General features: G+C 40.1%; 1 protein-coding gene across 2 annotated transcripts; it reads right to left on the reverse strand.

The window, feature by feature from the left end:
- Positions 1 to 1,297: 1,297 nt before the first annotated feature.
- IL1A (interleukin 1 alpha) lies at positions 1,298 to 12,600 on the reverse strand. 2 transcript variants are annotated; one of them, XM_036872301.1, is made up of 7 exons: positions 12,559 to 12,600; positions 11,865 to 11,919; positions 10,842 to 10,890; positions 9,278 to 9,500; positions 6,702 to 6,875; positions 4,555 to 4,676; positions 1,298 to 2,357 (listed from the first exon to the last, which is right to left on the reverse strand). In XM_036872301.1, the coding sequence occupies exons 2-7, from the start codon at positions 11,909 to 11,911 to the stop codon at positions 2,160 to 2,162; spliced, it is 813 nt and encodes a 270-aa protein (XP_036728196.1). In that variant the 5' UTR covers positions 11,912 to 11,919; positions 12,559 to 12,600; the 3' UTR covers positions 1,298 to 2,159. The 2 variants fall into 2 exon arrangements, with proteins under 2 accessions (XP_036728196.1, XP_036728197.1); XM_036872302.1 differs by lacking the exon at positions 1,298 to 2,357 and adding an exon at positions 2,436 to 2,682.
- Between the last annotated feature and the right edge of the window lie 1,841 nt (positions 12,601 to 14,441).

Below are 14,441 nucleotides of genomic sequence, written 5' to 3' on the forward strand. Positions count from 1 at the left end.
CAAGCTCTACATCCTCATAGAACATGTCTCATGCAGGAAGGAAGGAAGAAAAAAAAGACTTTCTTCTACATGGCTCTTTTATCAGAGTAGAAAATCTTTCCCAGAAATTGCCCCCGGCAGACATCTCATTAGACAGGACTAACTCAACGTGACTTAATCATGGGAGGACAGAATGACCATGATTGGCTCAGACCAATTGGACTCATTCTTTGAGTCCAGTTGGTCTAAGCCAATTCAAGACATATTTCCTTCTGCATGAAGTCAGGGTTCTGTCAGTAAGGAAGATGGGCGATGGTTATTGGGTGGACAACCAACAGTGTTCATCATATTCTTCTCTTCTCTCTCTGATGTCATTTTTAGGATTTTACCTACTAAAAACCTGCTGATGTCTTCCAAGTCTGTATCTAGTTCTAACTTCTCTTGAGTTCCAGACACATCATCATCTGCCCATTGTACATCTGCACCTGGGTGTCCTGCCAGTAGCTCAAATTACGTGTCTAAAATGGTACTCATTATATTTCATCCTAGAACTCCATATTTCCACCAAAAATACTGATTAAGACACCACTGCTCACCCACTCTCCAGTAGCAGGAAACTGAGAGTCATCTTGGACTACTCCTTCTCCACTACTTCCCACATCTAATTCCAAGTTCTCTTGATTTCAACTTCTTCCAACTCAACATACGTTGTATCCATGCTTTCCAAAAGGATCCATTAGTCCTTAATGTGGCTCTGAATGTGTGAGTTTGTATGGACATATGAACACATGTGTTGTGTGTAATATGAGCTTTAAATGAACCCGGAAATATTATCATTCTTATGCCTTTTATGCATACTGGCAAGCTAACAAAGGGGAGAGAAAAACCATAAAATCTTGGTATGGTTTTGTAACACTACTTATAGTTATTTACTTTTATTATCTGTTCCTAATTACCATGCTGTAAAATAATGATTAAGACAACACGTAATTATGTGCCAGATTTACTTTTTTCTAAATTATATTCAATTATGATTGATAATAATGTATCAGTTCACATTGTTGATGGTAATGTAACACTACGATTGGATCACAACTTTTAGAACCTAGAAGAAACGTTGCTTATGTTCCAGAAAAGAAAGTTGAGATAACAGTTGTCCTGTGGTTGCCAAAGTTAGGTTCATCCCATTTTAGCTAGTAGGACTTGAGAGCAGGTGAAATTGAATGACACAAGAGTGACAAAGGCAGAGGAGTGAAAGATTTTGGCCAATTATCAGTTCAAACAAACAAGGTAATTAATATAAATTTATTATCATAATTACAGAACTCCCAGGTACTAGAATACAGAGCTTCACAGCAATGGAAAAAGCACAACTTGGATCAAAGTGCCTTAGTACCTGAAACTCACTCAGCCTGGAAAACACTGTCTACTATTGTTGAAGATACACGGGCATACTCAGAGATTGCAAAGAATTGCCATAAATATAATAATATGTTGCAATTATCTTAGAAATAATATTTATAAATATATAAGTATAATAAATAATAATTTAAAATAACATTGCATGCTTTGCCTTCTTCTTCAGGCTCAGCTTCAAGAAGTATTTTACTAAAACGAGCTCATGGATTGGCATAAAATACTGTTGAGGCAGGAAGGATATAGCCATCATTCCCTCCATTTTGAAGATGATCAAACTGAGGTCCCAGAAACTTACAGTATTTGATAAAGGGTCCATCAGCAACTTAAAAGCAGAAGCTAAGCAGTTGGAATGAAATCCTGTGCCCACGGCTTCTCATTCCAAATGCTATTGTGGGTATTTCTTACTATTCTTATGCCTTAGTTAACCCATCTGTAATATGGATAGAGCCTTTTTGGTAGCCACGGTCAGTAGCCCTGGCCCTCCCAAGATTGTATAATAATACAATAATATAATATAATAATAATTAAAATGATTGGTAGTTTGCAAAGCATAGGGTGTTCTTTAAATAACAAGCAACATTATATGTTAGTGTTGGTTCTACTAGACTTTGTGTCCTCTCTTACAGAGAGAGTAAATATTCATTTAGAATTACAAAGGCTTAGCACATGCTCAGCAAGTGACTAAGAGTGCAGGATTTGACTCCTCCATGTGCATGGTACACACAGATTGTCAACACTTCACAGGTAAGTAGACTCCACAGTTAAGCCTGGTTTTCCGACATCTGAAAGTCAGTGATAGAGGGTGGGCCCCTTGCCAGGTGCACCAGTTTTTCTTGCTTTGTGGCCAAATACAACTTTGAATTGGCAACTGATTTGAAGTAGCACATAGTGCCATGCTCTTCCCAGAAGAAGAGGAGATTGGTCTCATCTTTGATGGTTTTGGGTATCTCAGGCATCTCCTAGGGTAAGGAAAACAAAGATCTGTTAGAGAACAGGAAGATGCTAAAAAAAGAACTGATGCTCAATCCCTTGGCATTTGGTCTTCGTGAGAAACACAGCACTTTAGGACTATGACTAGGTAACATGATGATATAGGTTCTTCATTCATTTGTTCATTCAGAAAGCATTTATTACATGCCTGTTAGATGTATGGCCCCATCTATTCATAATAATTGATTTCCTCAGTTAACTGGAGAGATATCCAATGTCATCATGAAGATCGCCAAAGACACTAGTGTCTCACTGTATCCTGACAGGTAGGGTGAAACATTCTTCTTGTCCTGCCTGAACATGGGAATAGAGCATTTTGCATGAGATATGAGCACTAGGGACGCTAAGACCTGGAAACCTTTTGACCTCTAAATGTGCAAAACATACTTTGGGAAAAAAATTTAGAATTTAGACATGTTTATCTCTGTATTTAAGTCTACAATTGAAGACTAAAGAAACCCAAATCTCTCTCTCTCTCTCTCTCTCTCTCTCTCTCTCACACACACACACACACACACACACACACACAACTTCCCAGACATGTCAGAAGCTGAATCCTTTCAATACAATTTTTTGAAAATTGTGATCCCTTTAGACGACACTCCTCTTGTTCCTCTTGTGAGTATGAAAAAAATTTAACAGTAGTTTCATGGAAAAACAAAATTCAAGTTCTAACTTAAGATGCTTCTTCTCTATTCTTTTAATTGAAAAGAATTAAATACCCTTTTGAGGTTTCCTTGGGTTTTTCAATGTCAAAAAGGATTTTATTTCTCAAACCTATTTCTCTCCCAGTTTTCCCCTCTTCCTCCTGTTGGTTCTATCTCCAAAATATAGCCAGATTCTGTCTCCGTCTTTCCGCCTGTCTCACAACTCCCACCCCCTGCCCACCCCGACTGTTACTACCACATCTTAATCGGATTTTCTCTATTGCTTCCTTTCTGATCTATTCTCTGAGTTAGAAAATATAAGTAAAGTCAGGATGCTTCCCTGTTTGAAGTCCTTTCCTCTACTTGTCTTTCTTTTTTTTCAGGGTGTCCCAGCTCCTTGGGTGTCCCTTCTGATCTTTGAAGCTGGCCTTGTAAAGCTCTAGGGCTGGGTGCACTCAGATCCCTCTGTTTGGAATGCCCCCCCCCCCCCCCCCGATGGCATGCTCTCTCCTATCAGCAGCTCTCATCTCTAGGGAGCTCTGTCTAAAAAGCATGCTCTCACTTTCTCTATCTCAGCACCTGTTCATTGGCTTTACAGCATCTTGCACTTTTTGATGGTTGTTTGGCTCGTCCATTGTCCGTGCCCTTCAAAAGAGTGAGTTCTATAAGGCTTTGGCTCACCACCGTCTACTGAGCTGTTGACACTGCTCGAAAAATAGAAGGCTCTCAATAAACAATGTTTGTTGAATGAATTCACGAATGAAGCTACTGCCCTACTCTCTAGACATCACTTTCATCTGACTTGATGCAGGAAGAGAGACACATGCATCCACATAAATCCTAGTTAGGGTGGGAGCAGGGGTTGGATTACACATTTACTGAATAAGGGTCACCTACTAATCAGTGGAGAAAACATTTGGCTCTAGTGGGCATGTGTGTGTGTCTGTATGTTTGGAGGGGAATGTGGTAGTAGAGATGAGGCTGGGATGAGAGAGAAAACTGGCACCAATGAAGAGAGAGAGCCACTGCCGTCAGAAGGCCAGGGTTTGAGCCTTGGCTCCCAGCTTTTGCTTCGTACCCACTGGCAGGTGATTAATCCTCTGTGATCTCAGTGGCTTATTTGACACTCTTGGAGGCAGGCCCCCTTGTCCTAAAGCCTACTGTCACGTAGGTCAGATAGTAGATGTCAGTAAAGCTCAAAGAGGGATGGAATAAACAGATGTCCAGGGATGGGAGGTGAATAGGACCAGGCAGGGAAAAGAGAAAGAAGAAAAAGGCAGTTCACCTTTTATGTAATTTTGCCACCTCCATCTTGCTCTCTCACAGATCCTGCCTAGAACTGCCTCTGAATGTAGTGGGTAAGAAGTAGGATGGGAAAGCAGGTGGGCAGGTAAGACTGTGGAAGACTGAAGGAAGAAAAGAGGACTGTGCCATCCTGCTAGGGGTGTCTGCCTCTCGGCATCATCTACAAATGGATGGGTTGTAAATGAAGGTAAATTGGAGACTGACAACAACTGACCTTAAGCAATACGGGTTCGTCTTCATTTTGAGCACACACAAACAGTAGAGTTTTTGAGATTCTTAGAGTCACAGGACATTGAAGATCCTCTTCTGGTATATAAGCACACATGTCAAATTTCACTGGCAAAGAGAAAAGCCAAAAAAAAAAAAAAGAAAAAGTAAATCCATTGTATTTGTGTAAAATCAAGTGTTTATGAAGATGCTGTGTGTGGGCTTCCCTGGTGGCGCAGTGGTTGGGAATCCGCCTGCCAATGCAGGGGACACGGGTTCGAGCCCTGGTCCGGAAGGATCCCACATGCCTCAGAGCAACTCAGTCTGTGCATCACAACTACTGAGCCTGCGCTCTAGAGCCCGCGAGCCACAACTACTGAGCTCACGTGCTGCAACTACTGAAGCCCGCGTGCCTAGAGCCCGTGCTCCGCAACAAGAGAAGCCACCGCAATGAGAAGCCCGTGCACTGCAACGAAGAGTAGCCCCCACTCGCCGCAAATAGAGAAAGCTCACACGTAGCAACGAAGACCCAATGCAGCCAAAAATAAATAAATAAGAAATAAATTTATATATATATAAAAAAAGATGCTCTGTGTGTGTGTGTGCAGTTATGTCCCCAACTACGGTGTAAGTACCTGAAGGTCAGGAATGGAATTTATATATCTTTGTATCCTTCACGATGTCTGCCTTATTCACTAAGCAGGTAAATACTTGGTTAATGGCTTTAGAATTGTCTATGTTGAATGAATGCTTGAAGGCTGCATATTTATTGAACCTCTTATAATTATATTAGTGGGATAAGACCCTGGAATTTGTGAAGTCATGAGTAAAATGGAGGGGTTTAGAAGCTGATACACTCATATGTTGCTAAGGATAGTGAAAAGTAGTTCAGTTTTCCTTAGAGAACAATGCTTAATAAGAGCTGTAAAATTATTTATGCCTAGAAATCCAGCATCTGGGATACGTTCCAAAGAAATAAGCTCATAGAGAAAGAAATAATTTAAACAAAGACATTTGCAACTGAATTATTTAGAGCAAACCCAAGGCACCAGCATAGCAACATGATCGAATATTCTAGTGCCATTAAAAATGGCAAATACAAATACTCTGTCAATATGTGGGAAAATTGTGTGAAATAATATTAAGTAGGAAAGTAGAACACAAAATAATTTGTAAATGTCTTAGAGTGGAAAGCATGTTAGCTGAAATATATCCAATCAGAAAGAGCCCTGCTTGTTTATCACAAAGTAGCCTCTTTGGATCTCTGAAGATAATTTTGTTTACTGATGACATGTCCTTAAGCTAAAATATGTACACCATGGAAACTGGATTGTTGTGACAAAATTTCTTGCATCCTAAATTTCATTCTTCAGAACATATTTGCAGCTTATTGGCTACTTTGTCTCACAATTATGTTATCAGAGATAATGATTCTTGGGCTTCCCTGGTGGCGCAGTGGTTAAGAATCCGCCTGCCAATGCAGGGGACACGGGTTCGAGCCCTGGTCCAGGAAGATCCCACATGCTGCGAAGCGACTAAGCCCGTGTGCCACAACTACTGAGCTCACATACTGCAACTACTAGAGCCCGTGCTCCGCAACAAGAGAAGCCACAACAATGAGAAGCCCGAGCACCACAAGGAAAAGTAGCCCCCTGCTCATCGCAACTAGAGAAAGCCCATGTGCAGCAATGAAGACCCAACACAGCGGAAAAATAAATAAATAAATAAATAAATAAATAAAAGATAATGATTCTTCCTAGTTTGGTGTTATTTGGAAGTTTGATCAACAGGCTCCTCATTGGCTTCTGAGTACATTTGCATAAGTCACTGACTATTTCTGAGGCTCCGTTTATTTACCTTTAAAATCAAGGATAAGACTATCTCAGAGAACCAAAGGAGATAGTATCTCAGAAAGCTTTATACTGCATTTAGAGCTTTCATAGCTGAGACACCTCTCTCTTGTTAAAGCTTCCAGATTTGGCTGAAGTTCCTGTCCTTGCCCAGAATTTTTACGGGGTGTGATGTTCTTCATCCTATTCTAGATAAATCGTGCAAAGCCAGGAATCTAGAGAGGTTTATTCGTTAAAAGCAGAAAGCTTAAAAGAAATATAGAAATTAAAAGGGTGGGGGAAGATGACAGAATTGTCCATTTACCTGCCTCATCCGGATTATTTAATGCAGCAGCCATGAGGTATTGACCCGACGAATCTTGAACTATACTTTGATGGAGGGCGTCATTCAGAATGCATTGTTGTTTGATGACCCCCATAAAGTTGTATTTCATGTTGCTCTGGAAGCTGTAATGTGCTGATCTGGGCTTGATGATTTCTAAAACCGTTATCACGAGCTCAGATTAATGTCCAAGTACAAACATAGATGATATAAGTGCTCTAATACAAGCTATTGAAGGGACATGAAGAATATCCCAGTCTAGGTGAGGAAACTGAGAGAGAAGTGAAATCACCCTGTCAGCAGAATTGGTTCTAGGATTATCCCTGTGGTTACTGATTTGTTTCTTTTTAAACTTCGATTCTTCAGGCAATAGTTTTTTTTTTAAGAGATTACTTGTACAACTTTTTTGGTTGTTTGGAGGTTTGTAAGTAACCAGGAAGACTCCTTGTATTCTCCACCTATATTTTCAAATGAATGCACTCTGAGAAAAAAATGAATCCACTAGGAATTTTATATGTCACTGAGGTGGAGGTCTAAATGTTTGCCACCATTCTTTTTTTTCTTTTTTTTAACATCTTTATTGGAGTATAATTGCTTTACAATGGTGTGTTAGTTTCGGCTTTATAACAACGTGAATCAGCTATACATATACATATATCCCCATATCTCCTCCCTCTTGCATCTCTCTCCCACCCTCCCTATCCCACCCCTCTAGGTGGTCACAAAGCACCGAGCTGATCTCCCTGTGCTATGCGGCTGCTTCCCACTAGCTATCTATTTTACATTTGGTAGTGTATATATGTCCATGCCACTCTCTCGCTTCGTCCCAGCTTACCCTTCCCCCTCCCCATGTCCTCAAGTCCATTCTCTACATCTGCGTCTTTATTCCTGTCCTGTCCCTAGGTTCTTCAGAACAATTTTTTTTTTTTTTTTTTTTTTTTAGATTCCACATATACGTGTTAGCATATGGTATTTGTTTTTCTCTTTCTGACTTACTTCACTCTGTATGACAGACTCTAGGTCCATCCACCTCATTACAAATAACTCAATTTCGTTTCTTTTTATGGCTGAGTAACATTCCATTGTATACATGTGCCACATCTTCTTTATCCATTCATCTGTCGATGGACACTTAGGTTGCTTCCATGTCCTGGCTACTGTAAATAGAGCTGCAATGAACATTGTGGTGCATGACTCTTTTTGAATGATGGTTTTCTCAGGGTATATGCCCAGTAGGGGGATTGCTGGGTCGTGTGGTAGTTCTATTTTTAGTTTTTTAAGGAACCTCCATACTGTTCTCCATAGTCTGCCACCTTTCTTTTTATTTTTTGAAAAAATATTTTTAATTTTGTTTTTTCTATCTACCACCTTTGCGAACAGGGGTATGTGTCAATAGCTTCACAAATCCTCATGGCTCTGAATAATTCTACTTCCAGGAATTTTTTATTCTAAGGAAATAAATGATAGAAATGAAGATTTACTGATATGGCTATTCATTGTCACATTACTTATAATGGTAAAAAACTGGAGCTCTAAAATGTCTTTTATTTATTGACAAATGAAAAAAGTTGGATATTAAATTGTATGTAATTGACCTAATAATGTTTAACATGTATATTCCTGTGTGTGTATGTACATAGAAAAGACTTTAAGGAAAGTAACATAGTGCTGGCAGTGGTAAACTCTGAGGGGTAGTATGAGTGGTTTTAATTTTCATTCTTGTATTTTCTTGTATTTTCCAGTTTTCTAGGTGAACATGTGTTAATGTTTAGCTGTTACTTTAAAAGTATTAGGTTTATATTTCATGTGGAGGCTTGTATAGTGAAGGCATGGGAGAAAAATCATGACTTCTATGGTCAGATAGAACTGATTTGGTTTAACACTTTACTACTTAACACACTGTGAGATTTTGGGCAGGTCACTATCTCACTGAGCTTAGTTCCCTCATATATAAAACAAGAATGCAGGATTGTTGTGAAGGTTAGAGATAATGCAGCCATTAATAAGTTAGTAGTGTTGGTAGTATTAACAAAATAGTAGTAGTAATAATACTAATAATAACAATAATAGCTAACATTTTTAAGGTATTTTCTATGTGCCAGGCATTATTTCAGTCCAGAAGCTTGCAAGTATCGACTCATTTAATCTTCACAACAGTTAGGGGCTCTGATTATCTCCATTTTACAGTAGAGGAAACTGAAGTACAGAAAGGTTAAGTAACTTGCCCAAGGAGACATATTTAGTATGTGGAGGAGCATAACTTCCACAGTGGAAGTCACCCACTGACAGTATATAACTGCTTTCTGTCGAAAGGCTAAAAGTCACATGACCTTAAGAATATGGCCGCGAAGTGAGTCTGTGAGCAGGTATGCTAAACTCAAGCCACTGCTGACCTCTTCCCGCTGGAGAAGGATAAAAACTAATTTTCCTTTCTTATAGTTACCAGACGAATGGTTGGTTGCCCTCTTGTTACTCAAGGTTTTATTTTCCCCTGTACTCTGCTGTCCCCATTTGCTTAAAAATAGAAAACAAAGATATTATCGCACTTGACCCCTTACCTTCTTCTGTATCATTGGTAATGTCTTTCAGGTCATCATCGGTGATGAACTGATTTAAACTCAACCGTCTCTTCTTCAGAATCTTCCCGTTGGCTGCCACCTTCGCCACATTTTCCTTGAAGGTAAGCTTGGATGTCTTAGAGGTTTCAGAGGTATTCAGAGATATAAATTTATCCATGCAGTCCTCATGAAGTGGTTCATAGCTTGCATCATAGAAGGACTTCTGTGAGGAAGGAAAATGGAAACTGAGAGGCTGCCCATGGCCATAGAATGAGATTCCTTTATAATAGGAGTTTTATGCACCAGACTTAGAGAGAAGGATGTCCATTTTGGTCTTAGGTAACCCATGTTTCATTAGTCTTTCCCTCCTTCCTCCTTTCCTTTCTCCTTCCCCCTTTCCTTTTCCTCTGCCTCCTTCCTCTTTACCCACTTCCTCCCATCCCTCCTTTCAGGATTTCCCTGAAAAGATGTGATCTCTGGGAAGGTCTTTGTCATCCAACCACAGACTCAAAAATGAGATCTTGTTATACTTAGTGAAGTAAGTCAGAGAAAGACAAATACTATATGATATCACTTATATGTGGAGTCTAAAAAATAATACAAATGAACCTATATACAAAACAGAAATAGACTCACAGATGTAGAAAACAAACTTATGGTTACCAAAGGGGAGAGGTAAGGGGGGAGGGACAAATTAGGGATATGGGATTAATAGATACAAACTACTATACATAAAATAGATAAGCAACAAGGATTTACTGTATAGCACAGGAAATTATATTCAGTATCTTGTAATAACCTATAATGGAAAATAATCAGAAAAAAAAAAACTGTATCACTATGCTCTCCTCCTGAATCTAACACAGTATTGTAAATCAACTATACTTCAGTAAAAAAAAATGACATGTTGTCATGAAACAGGTCTACAAGTGATCTTAGTGAGTGGTAGTCTTCCAGTCAGTTCCCCCTCAGGAGGTTAAACATCTACTTGACAATGCTCAAATATTTTAGAAATACTCCTCTAGGTATAGCTTTTAGAACCAGTACCGAAGACACACAAAGCAGTACCTATTTGTGGTCTCCTAGCAAAATAACACAGTATGTGAATGGCTGCAGATTTTTTACTTTCAACTGGTCTGCTTCCTCCACCTCAGCTTCATGGGCTATTACACTTAGAGGGCTATCTCTAATCTCTGGAGCTGGTGTTAGAGAAGGTGTCAACAACAGGTCACTTAAGGAGACAGACCCCTGGTGAAGTGGCCCAAAGGGGCTGTCCCAGGATGGCATAACCAACATTCTGATTGAAAGCTGACCCAGGAGACTCCATTCTTGGAGTTTCCGGTTAGTTCTTGCTCTGTTCTGGGAAAATCTGGTGACCATGAACGATGCCATCAACTGTTAGTGCAAAGAGGCAGTTGGTCTCACTTATAATGAAGAAATGCATGTCTCTGGACTTCTAGGGAAGGTAAAACAAAAGCATCTAAGATTCAAGCCGTTGTTATACTAGTAGAGAAAATACTGCGTAAACACAGCAATCTCGTAAGAATTACAGTCATTTGCTTACCTGATTCAGAGACAGATGGTCAATTTCGGAACTGTATTCTTCATTTTCACTGTTAAACAAGAGGATGAGAATTTAATTCTGTTTGTTATATCACTACAGTCACTGGGCAACATATTTTAATAACCATATTAGCTTTGGGTAACACACAGACACACGGCCATTACTGTCATCTTTGAAAATTAAGGACCTCTGTGCATACATACCTATACAGTAATTTGTACCTGATAATTTGGAATTAGTAATCATAGGGCCAGGCCTTGAACTCTACCTGTGCTCTATCTATAAAAACGAGGCTTGGCTAACCAATTGAAGAGTTGTAATTGAATTTCGGGGAAAAATGTTAAGCTCCTCAAGAGAGAAGAAATACTCTTGAAGCACCTCATTTAAATTTGAACCAAATAGGTTATAGGTTACACTTTGCTTTCATGTATTTACTAAAACAGATTTAATAATTTATACTTTGCAAAATATCCAGGCAACGTTTCCATAGTCTAGTTTGTGGTTAGTGTATCTTAATAGGTAATGGGAATACCCTGTTGGTTTAAAGTGTTCTATAATTTTAACTTTTTATTCATTATCTTTCTCCTATGTCTGAATGAGATTGACTGTGTATGTTTCATATGCTCAAATTGCTGTGAAGCCATGTCCTATTCCAGATTGAGATCAAGAAGTTTTCCTGAGAAAGGTTTCTCTTTCTGACAATCCATTAAAACTCCTTACTGTATCAGGGCATGTGAACCAGAATGAAGCTGTGTCTAAGTAGATGTTGAAAACCACTAGGACTCAGCAGCCCTTAAAAGTGATCTTTCTAAAAAATGGCTGCCTCCCTGTCAATTTCACCTCAGTTTACACGCTGGATGTTGTTTCCCTGGGTCTTCACTGAACCTGCCCTGACTTCAGAGGTAGGACACACCTTTACAGCCTCTGTGGGTCTGGCCCCATGCTGGTTACAGTAATCCCAGCTGGATTCTAATGTGCCTTGAACCCCTCATTAAATCACAAGAAACAGAATCTCTTTCCTACCTGTAACAGTTCTTCAGGTCTTCAAAGAGGTCAGGGACTTTGGCCATCTTCACTTCTGCAACAGAGAACACCAGTAGCTGTCAGCCCTGCCAGCCTCTGAACCGGATGCCAGCAAGGAGAACCACCTCCTCTTTTGTTTCTTGAGACATTTAATGAATGACTTAGCTCACACTCAGCATTCTTCTTTTCACTCCCTTGAATTACCTGCATATGTATTTGCCTCCTCTGCTACACAGTAAACTTCTTTTAGAATCTTGGTAACCCTTATGTGTCCAACCCAATGCACTGCACATGGTAGGCATTCAATGAAAGTTTGAATAAGTAAAAAACAAGAAACAAAAAACCCCAACCAGGATGAGATATTTACCTTACACAGATGCAAGAGAGAGACAGAGTTAGAAATTCCCAGTTTTCTCCTAATAGTTTTTGGTTGTAGAGATTCCCTCCAAGGAAAGCCTTGGCTGCACCCTCCAGTGCCCTCATATGAAACCAGTTCCTCTGTCCCCCAATTTCCCACCAGTAGAGAGAATCATTTTCTGAAATCTGACTGTGATTCTAACTCACACACCAAACCAGAGAGGGATGGGAAAGGAAGGAAGAGGCTTTAGCTTCAGAGAAGGCAGTTTGAGAGATCACAGCCAAGGAGAAAAACAAAAAAATATTTTAAGAGCCAAAGATGTGCTAAGGACGATACCTTTGCTGACTCGAGTGAGCGACAGTGAAATGACTTGCTCTCTTTCCGTGTGGTGACTATAGCCCCAGTCAGCCTTCTTCGTCTTTTGTCTGCTCTGGAGTGGGTGTGGCCATGATTGCACCACTGGAAATTCACAGGGAAAAATTCTGCTTTGTATTTTTTTAAGTTCATTCAACCTTATACTGGCCAAAATAATGACAAATAATATACTTGATCATAGTGTTTGCAGAGATTCCAGGAGTTTCTGACTTGGTTCATTTATTTATTGCTTTGCTCTAAACAATTATAAACATGTAGTCTTAGAAAAAGGGAAGAAGAACAGGAAACTTAAGTTTCTAAAAGTATTTGGTGGGGGATGGAGGGAGAACTCCTAAAAGCAGAATTGTAGATGGTTAGAGTTGGAGGGGCGCTTAGGAGTCGTAGTTTGTGTTTTGGCTTAATTTGTTTATTGAACCCCAGGGCTGAGTATGAATTGATGGAATACTTGGCAGCCCCCTGGCAGCTAAGGGGTGGCTCTTGAGGGAAGACGATCCATCTTTTCTGAAGAGGGAGGTCTGCTTGAGTACAATCACTCATACATCATACATACAGGCATACATCACTCTGAGCATGGGGTGACAACCTCCCGGTTAGGGCAGGGTAGAGGAGAGAAAAATGATAGTCAATCACAGAAGTCAATCCTTTTACTCCTCTGAATACTGTCAATCCATTTCGGACAGAAGTGACAGAGCTTTAGGAGAAAACTCTGTTCCTGGCCATGTTTGGCTTCTACCAGAGCCCAAAGACAAGAATGGTCTTCTCTAGGGTTAACCCAAGATGCGTGAGGATAGCTGCAGACTCAGGGAGGTATGGACAAGGCTGGAAGCCAGTGGCTGGATTCAAGAATGGAGATTGGGGGACTTCCCTGGTGGTCCGTTGGTTAAGACTCCACGCTTCCACTGCAGGGGCCTGGATTCCATCCTTGGTCGGGGAACTAAGAAACTGCATGCTGTGTGGCATGGTCAAAAAAAATAAAAAATAAAAAAAGAATGGAGATTGAGAAAGGAAGGGACTCAGGGACTCTTATACACGATGCTGATTCAGTGTTGCCTGCCTGTCGTCATCAAAGACTTTTTCAGTATCCTGAGGCTGGCCCAGTTCAGGTGGCAGAACACCAGACTCTTAGCAGATAAATGTTTCAGGTTTCCTGGTTGGCGTTTAAGCCATATAATTTTAAATAAAGGAAATGGATGGGAAAAGAGGGTAGAGGAGGAATATAAAAAGTAAAGAGAGGAAGGCAAGACACCGCAATGCAACATGATATTAAAAAGCAGAAAAGCTCAAAAGGACGAGGAGTAAAGTGGTTTGGTGTGAGTTGAGTCAAGTATGCTGTGTGGGCCTTGTTTAATGTAAATCATGAGGCTGGTTAGGTGATCATTAAGGTCTGTCCTAGGTGCAAAATCTCTGCTTCTGATTCTATTGTCCAGTCCAGTTCCTCCTGGTCACAGACCTGGTGTTATAATAGTTATAAATAAGAGTCACAGGAATAATTGGCATCCTGGATGCAGGCAATGTAAATGTAGGACCAGATTGGGATGAGCTTGGGTGTCTCTGGATAGATCCTTTTGTGAAGGGTGATGGCAGCTGATTCTCTACGTCTGTGCTTCTCTTTCAGGCGACACAGAAATATTAACACTCGTTACCCCCTCTGCCTCCTACAGATCTTGTGAGGACTATTACTAAGAAACAATTGCAAAGCACATAGTGAATGTGGGCTGCTATGGAGACACAATTAAACAAAAATAATAACAGCACTAATGATGGCTTCTGTCACTTGGGACCCTGTATAGTCATCATTGTAATGCCTTAGTTCACTGAAGAAAATATAGTTCTTTTGAAAATAA

This window comes from Balaenoptera musculus, chromosome 13 (assembly GCF_009873245.2).
Source record: "Balaenoptera musculus isolate JJ_BM4_2016_0621 chromosome 13, mBalMus1.pri.v3, whole genome shotgun sequence".
Taxonomy (NCBI): domain Eukaryota; kingdom Metazoa; phylum Chordata; class Mammalia; order Artiodactyla; family Balaenopteridae; genus Balaenoptera; species Balaenoptera musculus.